Raw genomic sequence first — 23,444 nt, 5'->3', positions numbered from 1 at the left:
TGTAGGGGTAATGACTAGGTTGGATATATCAGTGGAACATGCCATCAACATATTTTTGCACAATCTTAAGCCTGAATTAAGTCACGCAGTCAAGGTGGGGAACCCATGTACCCTGCCTCAAGCATATTATCTAGCTAGACTCCATGAGGCTAGTTTTGCTGCCCAAAATAAGGCCATAAAGGCCTTGTCAACAGGAACTCTTGGAATAGGAGTCAAGGCACAAACATGCAGTCCAGAAACAATGCTATTATACCAAGGAAACCTACTATAGTTAAGTTTGAGAACACTAAGAGGAGGAGACTCACTCCTGTAGAAATGGAAGAAAAAAGGGCTCAAGGCTTATGTTTCTTTTGTGATAAAAAGTATGTGGTAGGACACAAATGTCAAGCTAAAAGGCAGCTCTTCTCATTAGAAGTGGAGGAGTGTGGAACCATAGAAGAAGAACAAGTAACAGAGGGAAAAGAGGAAGAAGAAGAAGCAATAGAGGTAAAGGTTTTGGAGAATTGTGCCATATCATTGCAGGCTTTGAAAGGGACAATGGGGTACCAAACTCTGAGACTCAGAAGTTTTATGGAGCAACAGCCTTTAGAGATATTTATAGATTGTAGATCAACACACAATTTTATAGATGAATACACATCTAAAAGGCTAGGGTGCAAAATCAGTAAAATAAAACATCAATTGGTCCAAGTAGCAGATGGAAGGGAAGTGCCTACAGATAGTATGTGTAAGGGATTCCAATGGTTGATGCAAGGGACTGTGTTTCAAGACGATTTCTTAGTGTTTCCTATTGGGAAAAGTGATTTATTCCTTGGCATTCAGTGGCTATATCCTTTAGATGACATCAAGTTCAACTTTAAGAAGTTATTGATGGAGTTTGAGTACCAAGGTAAGTTGTTGACCTTGAGAGGAATACAACCTAAGTTCAAAACTATGAAGGCTAAGTCATTGGAGAAAATAGTAGTGGGGGGTTCTCAACTCTTCATGGTAAAGGTACATGCAGCAGGAACTGAAAGCACAGGGGTGAAAGAAGGTCAGATAGAGGAGCAACCTACAGAAGTTAAAGGGTACTTGAGAAGTATGCAGAGGTGTTTGGAGAACCAACTCAGTTACCACCTTCGAGGGGTGTTTTTGACCACCATATTCCACTATTGGAAGGCACATCACCCATGAATTCCAGACCCTACAGGTATTCTCCCCTCCAGAATGATATAATTGAAAGTATGATCAAGGAAATGCTGAAGCAAGGGATTATCCAGTATAGTTCAAGCCCTTATGCCTCACCTGTAGTATTAGTAGGAAAAAAAGATGGCTCGTAGAGGTTGTGTGTAGATTACAGAGCATTGAACAAGGAAACTGTGAAGGACAAATTCCCAATTCCCATCATAGAAGAGCTGCTGGATGAGCTAGGGGGATCTCAAGTCTATTCCAAAATAGAATTAAGGGCTGGCTATCACCAAAAAAGGATGGCTGAATCAGATGTTCATAAAACAGCCTTTAAAACACACTCGGGACATTATGAGTACTTGCTCATGCCATTTGGTTTGATCAATGCACCCTCAAGCTTCCAAAGGTTAATGAACCATGTATTCCAAAATTATCTCAGAAAGTTTATTCTGTTTTTTTTTATAATATTTTGGTTTACAGCAAGAGTATGGAAGAGCACCTTCAACACCTAGAGATGGCATTTGAATTTTTGGTGCAACATCAGCTTTTAGCCAAAAAAGCAAATGTGTTTTTGCTGCTGAAAGGATAGAGTATCTGGGGCACTACATTGCAGCAGACGGGGTGTCTACTGACCCAAGAAAGGTGGAAGCTGTGAGTCTATGGCATGAACCTCAGACAGTGACCCAATTGAGAGGATTCTTGGGCCTAGCAGGGTACTATAGAAGATTTATTAGAAACTATGGAATCATTAGCAAACCTTTGACTGACATGCTTAGAAAGGACAGTTTCTTCTGGAGTGAAGATGCTAAGGCAACTTTCCAGCAACTCAAAGAATCACTGACCACTGCACCAGTCCTAGCCCTTCCTAACTTTTCATTGGTATCTGTGGTTGAAACTGATGCATGTAATGTAGGGATTGGGGCTGTTCTAATGCAGAAGGGGCATCCTATTGCATTTCTCAGTAAAGGGCTCACCAAAAGACATCATTCACTATTTGTTTATGAGAAAGAATTGCTGGCATTAGTGCTAGTTGTGAACAAGTGGTCTCAATACCTAACAGGTAGGTCCTTTATTGTGAGGACAGATCAGAAGGCACTTAAATTCTTATTAGAACAAAAACTTCACACAGGAACTCAACTTAATTGGATTACCAAATTGATGCAGTTCAATTTTGAGATTGAGTATAAGAAGGGAAGAGAGAACAAGGCAGTTGATGCACTATCAAGGCTTCCCACTGTTAACTTATCTGCTATGACACTTTCCACTGCAAAAACCGACCTATTAGAACTAATAATGAAGAGCTGAGATAAAGATGAAGAATTGGTAGCCTTGGTACAAACACTGAAGGGAAGGGAGCTGAAACTAATACTTATACCTGCATTCATGGTCAACTAAGAAGGAAGGGAAAATTAGTAGTGGGGCCTGACCAACAACTGAGAAGGGATATCATTAAGCTGTGGCATGATTCTCCAGTAGGGGGACATTCTGGTATTGATAATACTTATAAAAAGTTGGCAGTACTCTTCTGGTGGAAAGGAATGAAATAAGAGGTCCAGAATTATGTAAGGGCCTGTGATACCTGTCAAAGAAACAAATATGACAATGCACCCTACCCAAGGCTGTTGCAACCTCTCCAGATTCCAGTAGCAGCTTGGAGTAGTATAAGTATGGATTTTATAGAAGGTCTGACTAAATCAAAAGGAAAAAATGTGATTTGGGTGGTAGTAGACAGGCTTACAAAGTATGCTCACTTTATTAGTTTGTCTCACCCATATTCTGCTCAGGACATAGCTAAACTGTTTATGGAGAACATCTACAAGCTACATGGGATGCCAGAGGACATTACCAGTGACAGAGACCCCATTTTTACAAGCAAGGTATGGCAGGAACTATTTTCTATCCTAGGAGTAACTCTGAATACCTCAACAACATACCACCCACAAACAGATGGGCAGACAGAGGTTGTGAATAGATGTGTGGAGACTTATCTGAGGTGCTTTTGTTCAGCCTCTCAAACTGATTGGGCTCAATTCTTGGCAACAGCTGAATGGTGGTACAATACCAACTTTCATACTTCAATTCAAAGCACACCCTATGAGGCCTGTATGTCCAACCTCCTCCTATACATCTACCCTATGTGGCTGGGGATTCAGGAATAGAAGAGGTAGATAGAATCTTTCTAACCAGGTAATTCAAGGGGCAACTGCTCAAGTATCATCTAAAGAGAGCACAGCAATGAATGTTGGCTCAAGCCAACAAGTACATGTCCGATAGGCAATTCAAAGAGGGAGAATGAGTCTATCTCAAAATCCAGCCATATAGGCAAATCTCCATGTCAGGAAAGCCTTTTTCCAAGCTATCTGCTAGGTACTATGGACCTTATCAAATCCTACAAAGGGTAGGACCTATAGCTTATAAGCTTTCACTCCCACCTCAACTCCTCCTACACCCTACCTTCCATGTATCTCAACTTAAGCTTTGCTATAAACTATCAGGCACTATTTCTCACCCACCAATCATAGACCTCTCAAGTCCTTATTGTCCTCTACCTGAGAAAATCTTAGAAAGAAGAATGATTCAAAAGGAAAACAAGGATGTGGCCCAAGTCCTAATACAATGGAAGCAGGTACCTATTGAGTGTGCCACCTGGGAAGACTATCGAGCTCTGAAAATACGTTTCTCAGCTTTCCTTCCTTGAGGATAAGGAAGATGTTAAGGAGGGGAAACTGATGCAAATTTGGAATATGCAGCTAATCTGGGTTGTACAAGGAGCTTGCGTCGTGGTACTTAGCAGTTAAATTAGTTAAGAGGGTCTTGTAGGTGAAGTTTTGAGTATGAACAATTGAGCCCTGTATTTATTTAAATGCAAGTTTTGGTAAAGACATATTGACCCCGTTACTTGTTAATTATAGGATCTTGGGGTCCATTAGGATTAGTTAAACTGTTTTGTCTTTTAGCTAGTAGTAGAGTATATATCCTCTGTAATTGAATGTTGAAATCATATATGAGAATATCCCTGTTTTACTTTCTTCTTCTCTTTCTTAGTTAGCTGTAGATTTAGCCCTAAAAACTAGCTGCCGCATCACTTATGTTATATATAAAAAAAGTCATCAGTAGTTTTTTCTACCCATTTTTGTGTCTTGAGTCCAAAAATGCTATCATTTTGGTTCCGGACTCTCTAAAAACGCCATTGGTGAGTTATTTTTTTTTTTTTTTTTTTTTTTTTTTTGTCTTTCCCTTGTAAATGTTTGGCATTCGCTTCTGAGGTACCATTTCACTTCTTCCTTACTGGTCGATTTCGACCTTTCGTATCCAAGGTTGATACGTTCTCCTTGGCATCCCTTCACCTTCTTTCGGTTCAACTAGATTGGGGCTGTGACGATTCAACTAGCTGTACAGATTCAAAAAAATTCCTATATATACACTAAACCCTACAACAGTACCCTCCAACCCAAATCCCCAAGCATGGCGATGAGCAGTGTTGAGAAACTACCCGAAGAGATCATATTTGACATAATTACCCGGCTGCCTGCAAAGTCCGTAGGTCAATTCAGGTGCGTATCAAAGCACTGGTGCAATTTTCTTTCAGACCCGCAATTCATCAAAGCTCACCTCAATTTTCATGCCCACCAACATGAAGAAAAACTCATTTGTATTCCTGGTTCTCAGGCTCTTCATGCTATCACTTTTAACCACGACCCCCAAAATAGAATCAATCCCCTTTCAAGAAAACTTAATTTTCAGGGGCTCGCTGACAACTGGAAAAGAGTTGTTGGCTCATGTAATGGCTTGGTCTTGGTGCTGAATGAGGAAGATATTCCATTTTAAATCAATCCGACAACCTTAGAGTATCGTAGAATTCCAACCTCTCCTCTGGCTCTTCCTAAGTCTGGTGCCTCTAGCACGTATGCTCTAGGCTATGATTCTGTTAGTGACGATTATAAGGTGGTTACTCTTTCTTATTATAAGAATGATATATCCTGTACTTTTGTAGATGTTTACTCTGTGAGAATGTGTTCATGGAGGCGACTTGAGAGCTTATGTACTGATGGTGCAATTCCTAGGCACGGTTTTGCGGTTTTGGTAAATGGGGCTTTGCATTGGTTGGCTGGCAAATCTTTTGCATCTGCAATTGTTGCTTTTGGTTTAAGTGATGAGAAATTCTTTGAGGTGCCAATGCCTATTGATGACAATCATTATCCGTGTCATGATTTTGTGGGTCTTAGAGGGTGCCTTTGTCAGGTGGCTAATGTTAAACTAATAGCAAACAAAGTCGATGTTTGGATCATGAAAGAATATGGGGTTGCAGAGTCTTGGACCAAATTTAGTGTTACAAGACAAAATTTAGCTTTCACTCCGTTGTGCTTAATAAGTGATGATGATATTGTATTTGATGTGTGTGGAGAAAAGAAGTTGATTGTCTACAATAAGAAAGAGGAACAGTGGAGAGATTTGAATGTTGATGGAATAATTGCTAAGTTTGCAAGGATTAGAACTTTCACGGAGAGTCTTGTCTCTCCTATGTTTGGCCTTGATGCAATATTCTGAGATGATGTTATACTCAGGTATTACATCATATTTTCATAATTTCTTATTCATTTTTAGTTTATGTTTTTTTATTAGGTCCTCATATTTGCTTCAATAAAATAAACTCATATTTTATGAAAGGTAACTCTTTTGTTCTCATAGAGTTGTGTGACCGGTAATTCTCTCGTCCTCATAGAGTTTGTGATGGTAATTCTTCAATCCTGAAGAAGATATATTGCATTTCATGAAAAGGGAAAAACTGGGATTCGTCGCTTGCATTAATTCAACATCATAAAATGCTAGTGCTTTAAGGGAAAAATAGTTACATTTTGAGCATACACTGTCTTGAAAAGAGTAGTTTGCAGACCTTTTGACTCTTCTTTGACTCATGAGCTAACCTCACAATGAACTAATGTAGTATTGTGGCCACTTCTGTGCATACTGTTTTGAAGCAATCTGATGGTAGAAGTCTTATCTAGCTTCTCTATATACATAGATAACATTTCGTAAATTAAAACAAAAGAACAGAAAATTAAAAATACAAAAAAAAAAAAAAAAAAAAAAAAAAATTGGGGCAACTAAGTAAATTTCTAGATAAGTTGGGTTGAGATTCTTTGTTTTGAGTGAGTTTCATGGGTTGTATTTGGGCTGTTAAATGGGTCAGAATAGACTATAAAAAATAATGGGTTAACTTGGGCTCAATCCAAATTGACCCATGAGCTAAAATGTTTGTAGCCCAACCCATTAATCTCTGGGCTAGTTGGGCAGGTTAGATGGGTTTGGGCTCAAATTGTCACCCCTAGATAGGATGGTTTATCACTGATTGTCTTGTTTTCCTGCAAATTATTCAAAAGCCACTCTATTTTGTTTGCATAGCAAAACTGTGGTTGCAACCTTGACAAATAACAGTTTCAACAGTATTATGAACGCTGTACCTTTAGCCAAATCCGTTACTTATAATGAATGTTGCTGGTTTTCATATTTATTCTTCTGAGGTTGCTATCATGTTACAACATGTAATCTACAGACGTGTTGAGGGTACATGTTAGCCTATGCATTTGTCTGTTAAGTGTAATGCAGCATAACATCCATTTGACACTTGGTCTATGCCTTACGCAGGGATGGATATATCTGCTTCTATGGAATTGATTGTTAGAGAACTTGGACAGACTCATTGAGGCCTGGATTTCAATATATTTTTAGTTCCAAGACTGTTGCTCTTTAATTATGATGTTATAAAATGGATACTATTTAAGATCTTAAAAAAGATTACTATCGTAGAAGTAGAGTTTTTGAAATAGATTTGCATTTATGATTTGTATACTGTTTAGTATACAAAGGATAGCTCTGTAGCACCGTCAGGAGAATACTAGTTGATTATTCACATATCAGTTGTGTTTCTCAAATCAGATGAATTGATGCTCTTAGTAACTATGGTTTTGGTGGTGAATGACTAAGATTTTACCTTAGCATTTAAGCAAATTCCTCCCACTATGGGGATTGACCAAGTTGCTAGTTTTACTATTTCATGGAAAAAAGGGTATGATCCTATTACTGATGATTACAAGGATTTTATGATTTCGTATGACATATACAACGAACATGAAGCGGATATTACACACACTTCCATTGATATTACTCTTCAAAAATGGATTCTTGGAGTTGGCTTGAGGGTTCTTGATATGATCATGTTGGTATCTATAGTTCAGGAGCAATACAACACAGCTCAAGGGCTTCAATGGCAGCTCAGGGATAATGCAGAAACTAAGCAACAAGCCTGTGACAAATGAACAAAACATAGCATATGGTATATATTGATATTGCACTGTGAAGAGTACACTTTCTTATCCATACAATTGAAACTCACCTCACTGCTGCTACTGTAAGCTTCTAACATGTGCTGCCATTGCTAATTTTCTCATTATCCGCTTTCCTAAGAACTAAGCAGCATATAATTTTCTTACATGCACCCCTGGTCCCAGAGACCAGTCCCCACATTTGTGCTACATTCTCCTGTAACTTGCATGCCAAAAGATACCCCTTGAAAACCACCAAATAGGACCATAAACTTCTTTCTAAGCCAAGTGGATAGTTATTCTCTCATCAAAATAGACTGTAATTGAGGTGAACCAACTATGCTATAGTTGGAAAAAGATTCTCAACTCACTAACATTACATAAATGAAACAGAATGCATGATAATACTTTCAGAACCTAGAGGTCAAAATTAGATAACATGTTATCTATGTGCAACTAACAAAGTGGAACAGAGCCCATCGGCGTGCTTCTATCACTTCCCCAAAGAAATGCAGTAGGGCCTGAGTTCTATTAGCTCGATGAAACCACCAATCAATCAATTACATGCACCTTAATCCAGAGTTCCAGACTAGCTGGACTATATGAACTCTCTGTATCCAGTCCCCGCCCTGTTTGCACGGTTTCATCCGTTTCTCAAGCTCAATAAAACTATATAAGAACAAAAAGCAAAAGGCTAAAACTAAAAAAAAAGAAAAACATGGTATCTTGTTCTTAAAAGTGTACAAGATAGCTACTACACCAACACAAATCTTTTGAATAATACTATTCAAATCTAGGTGAATATTCTCATAGCAAGATTTCAAATACCATCCAGTAGGCTATTATAGATATCTAAGCTTCACATTTCCAACAGGGACATTGAGTTGGAATCATCCAAATGAATCTTAGTGACAGATACTTTTCAAACTGTGAAACCTCTAATAAATTTCTCAATAATTTGTAAAATACCTTTACTAATAGAGGAACCCTGCATGAAGTCCTCGTAAGTTGGGCATGTCAACTTTGGCTGCCTGACTTTGCTCTTGTTTGATAGGATATGCAGAGTGCACTAAATTAGCAGCATAATTACTTCTCCAAGAAAAAGAAAAATTAAGATTAGCAGCATATGAGGCACTCATTAACTAAATTTGGACAGAATAGTGTTAACAAGGGACACATCTGATTCTTTGATATGGATGGCTAACAACAACAACAACCCAGTAAAATCCCACTAACCAGGTCGTGAGGCTTTCCCAATAAATGTTTTCTATTTATATTCTTGTCTCTTAGAAAGAGCGGCTAAACGATCGGACCAGAGAGGATAGCTTGACCGCCTTGTCCGTGTTTGGAACACAAGCGAGAGACATATCGGCCTATATTCCCACCAATGTGATCTCCGAACAGATACACACTAACCCACCTGAAATAAGGTAAAAGCCTTCTTTCCAACCCTTTATATGAGACTCTTAGCTGATTAGCTATCTAAAGCAGTAGAGGAAGGAAGCAACAATGGTCCTGGAAGCTGTTGTGGAGAACTTATGCCCCAAAAAAGTGGCTATGTTTGGATGGCTAGCAATTAATGAAGCTTGCCTTACACAACAAAATCTTTAAAGGAGGGGAATGCAGTGTGTGATATTTTTGCAAAGAAAATTGGGAGATTACCGGTCACCTTCTTCTACATTACAGATTTATATGGCAGATCTAGTGCATGCTCCTCAATCTATTTGGAGCAGTAAGGGTGATTCTAGGAAATTTGAAAGAAGCAGTTCAAAGCTGGAATGGTCAGAAGTTGGGGGTGGGGGGGAGGGGGAGGGGGGAGGTGCGTGGGGGGGGGGGGGAGGGAAGCAGAATACCCTATGGATAAGATACCTCCATGCATATTTTGGACAGCTTGAATAGAAGGAAGTCATAGGAATTTTGAGGATAGGTTCCAGTCCTTATTTTTATGAAGTCTATTTGTCTACAGAACTTAAATTCTTGGTGTAAAAGGAAACCTGTACAGGAAATAGAAGATATATTGGAATTCATGAATTTCTTATGGACTTAGAGGGGATGGAATACATAACACTTTTGGTAACATGATAGGTACCAACTTGGTCCTATTGACATCAATAAATTTACTTTTCACCAATCAAAAAAATATCTCCAGTACTACCTTCACTCTTCTTAGAAACACATTTGTGCAGCAATAAGAATCCATCCTTTAGCAGCGTCCGGTAAAAAATGAGAATAGCAAAGATTATAACCTCAAAGAAGGAAGAATGCACCAAACCAGATGCCTCCAAATCACAACGGCAACCAAAAATGAACAAGGAGAACATACAATATGAATTCAATTATGCCTCCCATTGAAATTTATATAACTTAAAAAGATTATGTCACAAGAACACTATGACAAATGAAGGAATACAATAACCAGTGTTCTAACACAGGCGTAAATAACAAGTACATCGTGGCACATATCGTGAATAAGTGGTACAAAAATTTAAGGTAAAAGCGCATCCTAATCTCGACTTTAATGCATCCCTTTCTTGTGCATTCAAGAAGATGACGGTACCTTGACAGCTTTAAACGGTGGGTGAAGTAAACCAAGTTCATCGTTCACTTCAAGCGGATTGCTTGTTTCGTTCCGTGTTCTCTTAACTCTCCTACTACCAAGAGATTTATGAGTGAATCCATACATCTGAAGGATCTGGTTGTCGCCAAAGTTGAAAGCACGATCCATTTGCTTCAAACACCTCTCTACCGAATAATCTCCAAACTTTGCACAAGGCTTGCAACCCACAAAGTGAGTAACAAGGGGCCACCTATGGTCACCAAGACCCGGGTGGTAATTCTCAATCATCTCTTCATATTTATCCACCAAAATACCCCAGTAACCGTGCAAGTAATAAGCACTCTCGAGATACACCTTATCACCCCATTTCTCCTTCTGAGTAGCCAATATATATACCATTGCAGACTGATCATCAGCTTCGAAAACTGGTCTACCTTTAAGCTCCCTAGTAAGAACCGCCCCGGCTTCATCCCTAATCTTTCCCTTTGGTCCCATAGGTGCCAAAGTATCAAGCAAATCTAAAGCCCATTGAGTATTCCTCAATAAGAAACTACCAGTATTCAAGCCAATCCAATTCTTCTCATTATAAACCATATCATTCCATCCATGCATAACAAGATCAACATCTTTATACCTTTCCCAAGGCAGCTCAAAAGCCATATCAGTAAACATAGCATCACTATCCATCCACCAAATAAACTCAACCTCAGGATGTGAAAGCAAAATCTTCCTAAGCAAAGGCAATTTAGCCCAAAAACCAGACATTTCAGCATCAAGCAAAGCCATATTGTAAAAAATCTCAATCCCATGAAGCCTACAATAATCAATCTTGTTCTTTATTGACTTCAACAAGTAATGATCACCAATTGGATTTTCACATGGTTTAGGTGATGAACCAGTAACCAACAAAACCCTAGGCTTATTTGGTCCTACAAAATTAGGAAAATTAAGATTCTTTTTCAACCACTCAGCTCTTTGCTCATCCCAATCTGATATTTTAGGACCAAGATTATAAGGTTCATTTGGATCTCTCTTAAACTCAGGTTCACCATCATCTTCATCAACTAAAATTTTCTTTAAATCAAAAGTAGCATAATTATTACTATCTGATGATGTAGCAGTAGCACCACCACCACCCTCAGTTGCAGTATCTACCTGTTGTGCTTCCTCAAGAACGCGTCTGGGCTCCACGCGCTTTCGAACATAGCTAAATGTGTCACGAATTTCCTTCAAATCTTGACCAGGTGTACCAAATTTTCCAGCACCCAAATTGCCTCTAAGGACAACAATGGTAAGAAACAAACATAAAAATGTAAGCTTTCCATTTCTTACAATTCTCCTTACTTGCCATGCTCTACGAGCACTCAAGAACCGATCTAACATTTTATTTTTCTTAAATACCCAGAAGCTGAAATGGAATAAAAATCAAATCTTGATGGGGAAAAGGGGATAAAAATCAAATCTTGGAAAGTTTTTACTAGGAAATTGATACAGAAATGGAAAGTTTGGTTCTTGATTTCATTTGGGTAATGAAATTTTGGGAAATTGGGTGTTTAAAAATGGAGATTTAGACAAGATCTGAGGTGGGTTTATGAGGAAAAGAAGGTGTCGGTGGATGTAAGAAAAATAGAGATGGAGATGAAAAAAATGAGAGGAAAGAATGTACTGTATGCTTTATGATTCCGACAAGATTTAAAATATTTTATTTAAGTTAAATTATTTTAATCATTTAATGAAATGATTTATTAATTAATTACAGTCTGGATGATACTACGCGTAGTGGGAGAGTAGTGCTGTGTTGTTTCCTTTTTTCCATTTTATTTTCCAATTTTAGTCTTCGGCAGGTAGACAGCAAGTTCTAGTGAAAGGTCCACATATACATGTGTACGTAATAATATATTTTACTTTCCAAGCTTATGACATATTGCCATTATAAGCTCTGCATTAATACTAGTATTGTTTGTGAAGATTATATGAGCAAAACAAAGTTTTATATCGAACATTGAATAAGTAAAACAATCTTTTATATAGAGATTAATAAGTTTTTATTCCAAATTAATCGACCTTCACTTTTTTAGCTTATAGAAATGCATGTCTAAACTGTTTAGATCATATACACTTATTACGTGTAACACGGTTTAATTACACAATTAAAAGCATTACGGGCTAGGAAAAAATTTAAGTGATTTAGCTTTGTAAAAATAAATTGATGGTTCAATATAATTAGTTCTTACTCCTTTATTAATTTCGAGAAATTATACGAGAATTACTTATTGACATGCATATAATCTTTTCTGGGTATATTGTAGATGAATTTGTCTTGATTTTATTGATAAATTCTTATGATTTGATTTATGTATCTTGTAGAAGAGTATCGTAAGATGCTTCTAAGTAATTTTTCTAAGCTAGTTTAATTTGCACCATGCATGTATAATATTTTAATCAGTAGAGATTATGATTTTTTTTTTATGTTCTTATGAAAGGTTGCTAATCATGATCTAAATAATTTTTATTTCCATTAATGCTTTACATGAATTTTATTTTTAGTAAGTTGGAGTTTGACTAAGTTATATGATTCTCAGTCTACAAATTATTCCTTTAAGACTGTCTAAATTAAGTATTATTTTTTGTAGTACCAAGAGGGGCGGATGCAGTGTTTGTATCTACGGGTTCAATTGAACTCATAACTTTCGATGCGGAATAAAAATTTATATGTAAAAATTCAATAAAATTACAAAAAAAGTAGATTTGGAGCCATAACTTTAAAAATATAATGGGTTCAATACTAAAAATTATAAAATTGAATCCATAGAATTTAAATCCTGGATCCGCATGTGAGTACTAAGAGTTTTTCACATCTTTATACTGACATAAGATTAAACAACTATTATTGTTTGTTGGATCATAAAGCAAATGTACATAACATTGATATATGAGGAGCTTATTGATTGTAAAAGTTAACTCGCACTGAGTATTTTATACTAAATTATATTAAATTTATTTTAATTAAGTAATATAGTAAAGTAAAAATATATTCTAACTAATTATGATTAAGTAAAAAATATATGTTCAAACACACGTTATACTTGGCCCACGAATTAGGGGAGACCCACATGGATTAGACTTGATTCGGGTAATCGGATCTAGTGGATCTACGCCGTCTGTTATATTACACATGCATCACAGCCATGTTAACATGACACTGTCTACCGAATATTCTAAAGATTCGGGGCAGCATTAGTAATTTTGCAAATTTGCAAAATCGAATGAAAATTAGTAGCACTAGCAATAAAGAATTATTTAAAGGGTTAAAGTGCAAGAAAAGTTGCAGAAGATGATGAATTCCTCCACCGTCTAACTTGACATTTGGAGGGCCATCTTTACTTGTTTATCTTCTTCTTATTTGTTTGTTCTGTTATTTTGTTTGTTGTATGGGTCTTTAATAGGCTGGGTCAGCCCGATTCCAGACCGGCCCAAACTGGTTAAAATCGGAATCGGCCCGGACCAGTAGAAGGGGGTTGGGTTGGGTTAAGGGTGTAGGGTGTTTGATCCGTTCACATTTTAACCACCGGTTAATCAGACATGCCAAACTCGGTCAACGAACAACACTGTTCATCTGGTTAACCGATCCGGACCGGCCCAGACCGGTTTAAAAGTAACAAATTGTTTTTTTTTTAAATGTGGGCTCAAATTCTGACCGTTGGCAACGGTCCATTTCACATTACAGTCGTTGCCCAACGGCTTAGTTGCATTTTTAGCCCATTTTTAGGTTTTTTTTTAAAAAAATTAACCCCCCCCCCTCTCCCTCATTCCTTCACTCATCTCTCAATTCTCAATTTCAATTCTCAAATCTTAATTCAAGACTTCAAGTTAAATCATGCCTCGTACTTCTAGAGTGCGCCCATATGTTTGGGAACACTTTGAGGTGGTAGAAAAAAATGAAGTAGTTCAGAAAGTAAAGTGCAAGAACTGTGATCAAGTCTTAAATTTTCGTTCAAAGTCTGGCACAGGCAGTTTAAGGAGGCATATAAAGTATTGTCTTAAGCGTCCTCCGGAAATTAGTATTTAAGTTGGTTTGAGACAATTTGTGTTATTTTAAAATTATTAGACGTATTTATGCTTAATGTTTTAGTTTGTTAGATTAATTTGAAGTATTATTAATTTATTATGCATGAAAATTTAGTTTTACTATTTTTTTGTTAATTTACTTGTTAAATGCAAACTTCAATTTTGTAATTTTGAAATAAATGTAGCACTTGCAATCTATAAGTGCAATTTTTTCTCATCTTCATTGTATTCTTTATATTTTTACTTTATATTAATATAACTTACAATAATTATACAAAATACAAAAAAATTAAAAATAACAATAACTCGGCCCGGCCCGGCCCCACGAACCCGTAACCCTTACGGTTTATTTTTTACACGGATGAACCCAAACCCGTTAAACCCGGTATGCCCCAACCCATAACCGTTCCGGACCATAACCCTTACGGGTACTAAATTCCCCTACCCAGCCCGGCCCGGCCCGGCCCGGCCCACCAGTTAAACACCCATAGTTTGTTGGTTAAAATGGGTTCTGGATATTTTTAACTCCATTAGTAAACTATTATTAAAAACTAGATGGGAAAAAGGCCAAAATTGTACCTATACTTTGGATAATTAATCACGTTTATACTCGTTTCTATTTTTGGTCTAAAATTGTCCCCACCATTAACATAGTAACTAAAATTACCCTTAACTCTAACAGATATCCAACATGGCACCTAGGATCCCATAATTATTTGCCAACTAAGCAAATATGAACCCATTTTTAAAAACCCGCCTGACCTTATTGGATTAAAATAGAACCCGTTAATTAGTCTTCTTCTTCATCGATTAAAGAAGACCAATAGTTAGCCGGAGTTGAGTAAATGCCCGAAATCCGGCCAAAGTCCGTCTTTCCCGCTGCCATCTTCGGTGGATGTGCCCCTTCACTTAAAGGCGGATAGGGCACTGAGCCAATCTTTTAGATTGAATAAAGTTACTAAGCTAGTCACCTCACCTCTCTTTCTTACCCGCCCTTATTAGTAGTAGGCAACCTTTCTTTCTCGCTTTTCTTCCAGCTTTTTCCAGATAAAGGTCTAATAGAGTTGCGCTTTCTTAGTACATTGCCTTTCATTACCAATCTGTCGTTTTACAGCACGAAGTTACCTGATGTTCGCTACTACTAATAAGGGCGTTCAAATCTGGATACCTGAAACAGAAAAGAAAAAGAATAAGAGAAATAACCCATCTCAGAAACTTTTAACTGAGAAGCGTTCTTCCGATGCAGTGTTGGCCAAATCAAAAGCAGATGGCTGGCAAGATGCATATCTTCTTCTTTCTCTTTGGTTTACTTTTAGCTTATACTGAATTTATAAAGAATGAAGCTAATAAGTTTATTCTTAACATTCATCATTAGTACTTTACAAACTTGAGAGAATACAAGAGATAGAAAATGGATAAATTAAAAAAATTTAAGATTATGACTGATTTATGATTTTTGTTCTGACAAAATAAGCAGCTGGTTACAATGTCTTTCTATATACGAATTGGTGAAGCAGAGACAACTTCAGCCAAGCAAACAAAGTGAACAAATTTGACAAGTACAGGATAAAGACTAGATAGCCTTTCTTAGAACAAAACAATCTTAGAGCGGCTATGCAGAACCAGAAAACACCCCCATTAATGATATTTCTCTTGTTCTTTTTCTTTTCTATTTCAGGTACCCAGATCTGAAGGATTTTGGCCGGATTCCGGCCATTTACTCAACTCCGGCCGACTATTGGTCTTCTTTAATCGATGAAGAAGAAGACTAATTAACGGGTTCTATTTTAATCTAATATGGTCGAACGAATTTTTATAAATGGGTTCATGTTTGCTTAGTTGGCAAATAATTATGGGGTCCTAGGTGCCATGTTGAACATGTGTTAGAGTTGGGGTAATTTTAGTTACTATGTTAACGGTGGGGACAATTTTAGACGGAAAGTAGAAATGAATATAAACATGACTGTGAACACTTAATTTTTGCCACGCATGGAAATAACTCCTAAAAATAGACCAAAAATAATTTTAATGAATTTTAGGAGTTTTTCTTTATTTAGTTGCATTTTTAATATCTTAAAATCATTAAAAAAACATAAAAATTATCACATTTTAATTTCATGTCATCTTAAGTTTAATTTACATTTAGGAATTAATTTACATTGAGTTAATTGTATTATTAAAAAAAGATTAAAAAACATTGGCCGTTTTATATATTTAGCTTCTAGTTTTAAATTAGTATGTTCCTTTCTTTAGTTTTAAGTTAATTAATTTTTTCTAATGCTAGAAATATATAATTAATCCAATTCTACAATTTAGATTTGATTTAGGACTTGGTTTAGGATTTTAATTAACTTCATTAGGTTAAAAATCAAGGAAAATATAGCAAAAAGTAAGAAAGCTTTGTTTAAATCCCGGATTGGGCCACAACAGTCCCAATTGGTCCAATTTCCCTCTTTCTTGCCTAACCCAAAACTCCATACCCGAGTCTCCTGCCCATTCGGCCTAAATCCCCTCTACTTAAAACCCATTTCCTAAAATACCTAAGGATAGAGACCTAAAATAATCAGACCCCCATCAACGACGCTCCATTCTGCATCAAAAAAGCAGATGAACGAAGACCATTCCTCTCTTAGAAAAAAACTAATCCCTCTCTTAGAAAGAAGAAGCTTCGATATGCCGCTTCAATTTTGTTAAGTTTCAAACAAAAATATAGGAACAAAGATATCTCTATTCTTCATTTTTCATCTTGATTTTTGATTTTCTAAAAAAAACATGGAATGTCTTTGGTCGAGCTGAGGTCATTTCGAGGTGTTCGTTAGCTGCCGCTCGAGAAATTCTTGCCTGAACAGTTTGTTCGAAAGCTGAGTTGAAGACTATTGCTATTTCTCCTACTGGTTTTGCTTCATCTGTGGATGAGTTTCATTATCTACTTTTCAGATGTAGGATTTATTTGTTGTTGTTTCCAATTATACCCATTGTCTTAAATGAAAATCACGAATGAGATCAAAGTTGTTGTACTGTTTGTTTCTATAGATCTAGCATTTGTTTGTTTAAGTTTGTTTGAACGTCCGTTTGATGTCGATTTTTTAAGCTAAGAGAAGGGAAAAGCTGATTGTTTAATATAATTGTTATTGAAGTTGAGGTTTATTCATAAGCTATAAATGTGATAGTATGCTTGGGCTTTCCGTTGTGTTGTATGTTAAATAATACTATCTTTATATTTGGTAAATTTAAACTTTGATATGAATCTGATCAGATCTTGATTAATTCTTTAAATCGGTTTGTTTTTTTGTGTGTTATATATAAGTAGTAATCTTGTTTTCAAAAGCAATTGGTGCTTAAGCACCCATATGACATAATGTGTATCCGCCATTGCGAATCAACTATTTTTTAATTCCAAATTTGTGAGGGCCAGCAATTAATCCCAGATGTCGATTTCACTTTGTGCTTATTTCTTTCTAGTTGTAAATCATTTGTATTTAGATGTCATTAGTATACAAGAATCTATCCGAACTTGTCTGGAAAACTACGAGATTTGATGGAACTGAGTGGTTTCTGTGGATCAAAAAGATTTCCAGATCTGTGTTACCAAACAACTGCCCATGTTCGAAACAGAAAAATATAAGACGTAAATAATAACCCACTGATAAATCTGAACCACGCTATATAAAGGTTAGAGCTCTCTTCCAAATTGTAGCTTTCATCCATTCCATTTTAAGGAAAAATAGCAGCAAAACAAACAACTCATAAACTGTCACGACCCCGGTTTGCCCTCTGTGAACCATCGTGACGGCACCTAATCTTTGTGACTGGGTAAGCCTAAAATGCGGAAGATAAACTAATTTGTGAAAGAATACAATTTAAAGCAGAAATAATGTAATAAAACAGCGTTTTAAAAGTGCCGCTCGGCATACAAAATATAACTCTCAAATTCAATATATATATCTCTCCCAAAACTCGGAAACCAATGAATCACAAGCTAAGGATATTACATAGTGCTCTAACTCCAGAATATCTAACAAGGAAAAGAAATACAGAAGGACAAATGTTTAAAAGCTAGAATAAAAAGGGACTCCTCGGTCTGCGGACGCGGCAGATGTACCTCGAATTCTCTAGAGCAGTCGCCTCGCCTCACGGGTGATAGGACTGAGTCGCAGTACCTGGATCTGCACATGAAAAACATGCGTAAAAATGGCATGAGTATACCACAACTGTACTCAGTAAGTGCCAAGCCTAACCTCGGTTGGGTAGTGACGAGGAAGGTCAGGGCCCTACTGAGATAAAATAAAAAATATAAGACATGACAGTTTAAGATGATCAGTACAGTTGAAAACTAACGATAAGAATTTAATACAGGAAACAAGGAATTCAATAACTGAAACAAAGGCAAAAAAAATTATAAGGAAATAACTGGGGATCTCTCAGTATCCCGAGGATCTCTTTGTACCCTCAATATATGCCAAGAATCTCTTGGTATCCCGAGAATCTCTCGGTATCCTCAATATATGCTAGGGATCTTTTGGTATCCCGAGGATCTCTCGGTATCCTCAATATGTGCTAGGGATCTCTTGGTATCCCGAGGATCTCTTGGTATCCTCAATATATATACCAGGGATCTCTCGGTATCCTGCACCTCAGTTCAAATCATAAATACGTATAGGGGATCTCCCGGGATGCCGTCCCGTAGTCCCAAAATAAAAACACATAGCAGCAACACAAGAATATTCAATTAAGCTCAATTTTGTATCAAGTAATCAGGAAATTCAAATCTAACATGTTTCACATAATTCAATTAAGGCAGTTTAACCAAATAAACAGTTAAGTCAATTAGACATGCTTTTTCTAATCTAACAGCAGGTTTAAATTGCAAGTAAAATGAAACAGGAAAAGGAACACAATTGAAAATACTTAAAGAAAATTAGAATTTTCAACAATTAGCTCAAGTATGCACTCGTTACCTCACGTAAAAGGCATTTCAAATATCAAATATACCGAATCCTAAGGGAAAGGTCCCTCACACAAGGTTAGACAAGCCACTTACCTCGAACCGACCCAAAATCAACCTGAAATCACGCTCTTGCCACGAGTACTCGACTCCAAAATGACCCAAATCTATTCAATTCAACTGCATAATGTAAATAACACTTCAAGTAACTGATCCTACAAAGAAATTCCAAGCTAATACGCGAAATTAGGTAAAATGACAAAAATGCCCCTTGGGCCCATGTCTCGGAATCGGGTAAAATTTATATTTTCAGAATCCTCATACTCTCATGAGTTCATGCATACCAAAATTATCCAAATCTAAGGTCAAATTCCCAATCAAAAGTCGAATTTTAGGTCTAAGAACTTTCTTCCAATTTTTACCAATTTTCATCTCCAATCCGAATTTAATGATGAAACTAACTATAGATTGATGGAATATAACTAAAAAGGGTTAAAGAATTGTTACCCACTGATCTTCTCTTCAATTTCCTCCCAAAATTGCCCTCTCCCGAGCTCCAAATCGAATTTCCAACTTTTGAAACTAAACCCTCGAAATTTCATATTTCTGCCCAGTTGTTACCGCATCTGCGGTCCCGCTTTTGCGGAACACTTGTCGCACCTGCGACTTCTCACTTAAACCCATCTTTCGCATCTGCTACTCCCCTTCCGCAGATGCAGTACAGCTTCTGCAGAAACTCTACCGCTTCTGCGGTCTCAGCTGAACTCCCCCAATTTCGCTTCTGCGGCTCTGCACCTGCGGTCCCACACTCGCAGGTGCGGTTATGACAGAAGAACAGCTGAAGCTACAACTCCAACTCCAAAAATCTTTTCGTCAACTATCCGAAATTATCTCGAGGCCCCCCGGGACCTCAACCAAACCTACCAACATATCCATAACTTCATTCAAACTTGTTCCAACCTTTGGAACACTCAAAACACCTATTTTTCATCGGATTCAAGCCTAAGAATTTTAAAAACTCTAAAAATACGCTTTTGATCAAAAAGTCTATCAAACCTCGTCCGAATGACCTGAAATTTTGCACACACGTCACATTAAACACTACCGAGCTACTCCAACTTCTGAAATTCCATTCCGACCCTCGGATCAAAATTTCACTATCGAACCGGAAATTTCAAAAATTCAACTTTTGGCATTTCAAGCCTAAATTAGCTACGGACCTCCAAAACACAATCCGAACACGTCCCCAATCCCGAAATCATCCAATGGAGCTAACGAAACCATTAAATTTCCATTCCAAGGCCGTCTTCACTCTGTTCCGACTACAGTCAACTTTCCAACACTTAAGCTCTCATTTAGGGACTAAGTGTCCCAAAACTCTCCGAAACTCAAAACCAAACTTTCCAGCAAATCAAATAGCAGAAATAAACTCGGGGAAAGCAGTTAATAGGGGATCGGGGCGTAAATTCTTAAGACAACCGGTTGGGTAGTCACATCAACCTAAGTATCCGCTTTAGGCGCAATTGTAAATTATCGTGGCCATGGACAAGAAATAGATGACCTTATATTTGACTTGTTTTTAACAACTGAAGAATACTAAACAAACTTGAAAGAGCAGTGAAGTAGTTATTTCCTTAACGAAACAAGCAGTGTAGTAACTCACGTAAGCAAACATTTTCAATTCATTACACTACTTTATTCAAATGGAAACCAAACACTCATGATACACTAGAATAGTAGAAATCATATTTTTGAGCAAATCCAAAAGTCTAATAGGAATTCAATAACTTTATAGCCATTTAACAAAAACATAATACAAAGGATTTGGGACTGGCCTAACGGAGTCAAGTAGACACCAAGAGATAAGCCAAAGAAAAGCAGAATCCAAATCAAACAAAGAGCTCAAGCAACAATTTCAGCAGTAGCAACAGAGCAACAACCAAAAAACCCAGAATCTTTGACTAAACCAACTTTAAACAACAGAGATGATGAATTAGGGAAACATGGAACTATTTTTGTTTTCAAATCCCCTTGGAAAACTCATAAAAGTAAGGAAAATCAATGTGAAAATCCAGCTTTTTCCCCAGAATTCTTTGTTTTTCAAAGATGCCTTTTTAGTTTGCCTATGCTGATGAATGTGGTCCCAAAGCCAAAGAAAGATGGGAAAATCCGAGTTTGTGTTGATTATCGGGATCTGAACAAAGCAAGTCCCAAGGACAACTTCCTATTACCAAACATTCACATTCTTGTTGACAACTGTGCCAAACATGAGATACAGTCTTTCGTGGATTGCTATGCTAGGTATCACCAGGTTCTAATGGATGAAAAAGATGTAGAAAAGACAGCTTTTACCACACCCTGGGGTACTTACTATTACAAGGTCATGCCGTTTGGTTTGAAGAACGCCGGGGCGACCTACATGAGAGCTATGACCGCCATCTTTCACGACATGATGCACCGGCAAATTGAGGTGTATGTGGATGATGTGATCATTAAATCCAGAACGCAGGACGACCATGTGCGGGATCTGAGAAAGTTCTTTGAGCGTTTGTGTAAGTATGACTTGAAGTTAAATCAAGCTAAATGTGTATTTAGAGTACCATCCAGGAAACTTTTGGGGTTTATAGTCAGTCGGAGGGGCATCGAGTTAGATCCAACAAAGATAAAGTCTATTCAGGATTTTCCACCTCCGAGAACCAAAAAGAGGTTATGCGTCTGTTGGGAAGGTTGAATTACATCACCAGATTCATTGCGCAGCTGACTTGTCACGACCCTAAACTGGACCCGGCGTGATGGCACATATCATGAAACAAGTCCACCCGAAACAAACCTCCAATATCAATTAAATAGTTATAATAATTTAATTTAAGTCATCAATACGCTATAAATCCCAAAATAAAGAGTGAAATAGAACAATCGCGGAAACAAGCACAGCCCAACATTGGGGTATCACCAGTCATAAGCATCTAAACATCCGACTAAGAGTATGAAAAAGGACTACACAGTATATTATAGAGCCAGTACAAAGGAAAGTAAAGATATAAGGGAGAAACACTGGGCTGCGAACGCCGAGCAGCTACCTATGAACTCCGAACAGCATGTTGGAAGCAACTAGCCCTCGCTAGCATGACTCGAGGCTACTGAATCTGCACACATGGTGCAGGGAGTAGTGTGAGTATGCCAACTTAGTAAGTAATAAAAGTAAATACAGTTGAGCGATAAGAAAACACGTAAATACAGAAAATGCTACAAAGAGGTAGTATAAAACCAGAACAAGGTAGTAATCAGTAAAAACTTATAGAAACACCTTATTTCAGTAAAAACCTCTTTAAAACATCTTTTAGCAGTTAAACGAGTGGATGAAAAGTAGTGAAAAAAGATAGACACATAAAATCAGCCCCTCGGGCAAAATACCAACAGGATTAGCCCCTCGGGCTATATCACATCTCACAATGGGTACTCGCGCTCACTGGGGGTATACAGACTCCGAGAGGGTCCCCTTACGGCCCAAGCGCAATAACAAGACATCTCGTCGCATAATCAAACAGGCTCTCGGCCTCATATCAAGCCACCTCGTGGCGTAACAACTCAGGCCCTTGGCCTCAAATCATGAATCCATACCATACCGCTGCGGTGTGTAGCTCGATCCCATAATATCCTCACAACACAGGCCCTCGACCTTACTCAGTCAGAATCTTACAAAGCCACTCGGGCATAGTAAAATATGATGCTCAGCCCAAAATATCATTTAAGATGTCAAAATAGAGTAAATATGGCTAGGTTATGAAAACAGTAGAATACAACAAGACTGAGTACAAATATGAAGTCAAAACAGTGAGGAATAGCAGTAAAAATCCCCTAAGGGTCCAAAACAGTTGGCACGAGGCCCAAATATGGCATTCAACCCATAACATGATGATAACGAACAGTTTTCAATCAAATACGTAGTTAAACAGTCATATGGGACGGACTAAATCACAATCCCCAACGGTGCACGACTCCACGCTCGTCATCTAGCGTGTGTGTCACCTCAAAATAGCACAACGATGTGAAATTTGAGGTTTCATACCCTCAGGACAGCACTTACAATCATTACTTACCTCTACCCGGTCCAAACTCTAGCCCGTGATGCCCTTGCCTCTCGAATCGGCCTCCGGATACTCCAGATCTAACCGAAATCAGTATATAATCATCAAAACATGCTAAGGGAACAACACTCACTCGAAAATAATCAAATTACAACACAAATCACAACATTTACCAAACCGGACCCCCGAGCCCACATCTCAAAATCCGATAAAAATTATATCAATTAACTCTTTATCCTCCCACGAGTTCATCCATATTAAAAGTACCAAAATCCGACCACAAATGACTCTTCAAA

The 23,444-nt window shown here is 37.5% G+C and overlaps 2 protein-coding genes and 1 long non-coding RNA gene across 3 annotated transcripts; 2 read left to right on the top strand and 1 right to left on the bottom strand.

Moving 5' to 3' along the window:
- Positions 1–225: 225 nt before the first annotated feature.
- On the top strand, positions 226–2,472 carry LOC107831197 (uncharacterized). Its single transcript, XM_016658939.1, has 2 exons — positions 226–1,078; positions 1,712–2,472. The coding sequence occupies exons 1-2, from the start codon at positions 226–228 to the stop codon at positions 2,470–2,472; spliced, it is 1,614 nt and encodes a 537-aa protein (XP_016514425.1).
- Positions 2,473–4,187: 1,715 nt separating this feature from the next.
- On the top strand, positions 4,188–7,125 carry LOC107831200 (uncharacterized). The gene is made up of 2 exons (XR_012711610.1): positions 4,188–5,732; positions 6,814–7,125. It is a non-coding gene; the product is annotated as an uncharacterized LOC107831200 (long non-coding RNA).
- Positions 7,126–9,817: 2,692 nt separating this feature from the next.
- LOC107831198 (xyloglucan 6-xylosyltransferase 2-like) lies at positions 9,818–11,757 on the bottom strand. Its single transcript, XM_016658940.2, has one exon. The coding sequence runs from the start codon at positions 11,428–11,430 to the stop codon at positions 10,030–10,032; it is 1,401 nt and encodes a 466-aa protein (XP_016514426.1). The 5' UTR covers positions 11,431–11,757; the 3' UTR covers positions 9,818–10,029.
- Positions 11,758–23,444: the final 11,687 nt, after the last annotated feature.

Source organism: Nicotiana tabacum, chromosome 7, assembly GCF_000715075.1.
Source record: "Nicotiana tabacum cultivar K326 chromosome 7, ASM71507v2, whole genome shotgun sequence".
NCBI classification, from domain to species: Eukaryota; Viridiplantae; Streptophyta; class Magnoliopsida; order Solanales; family Solanaceae; genus Nicotiana; species Nicotiana tabacum.
The sequence above is the reverse complement of the archived record's forward strand: the minus strand, read 5'-3'. Positions and strand labels throughout refer to the sequence as shown.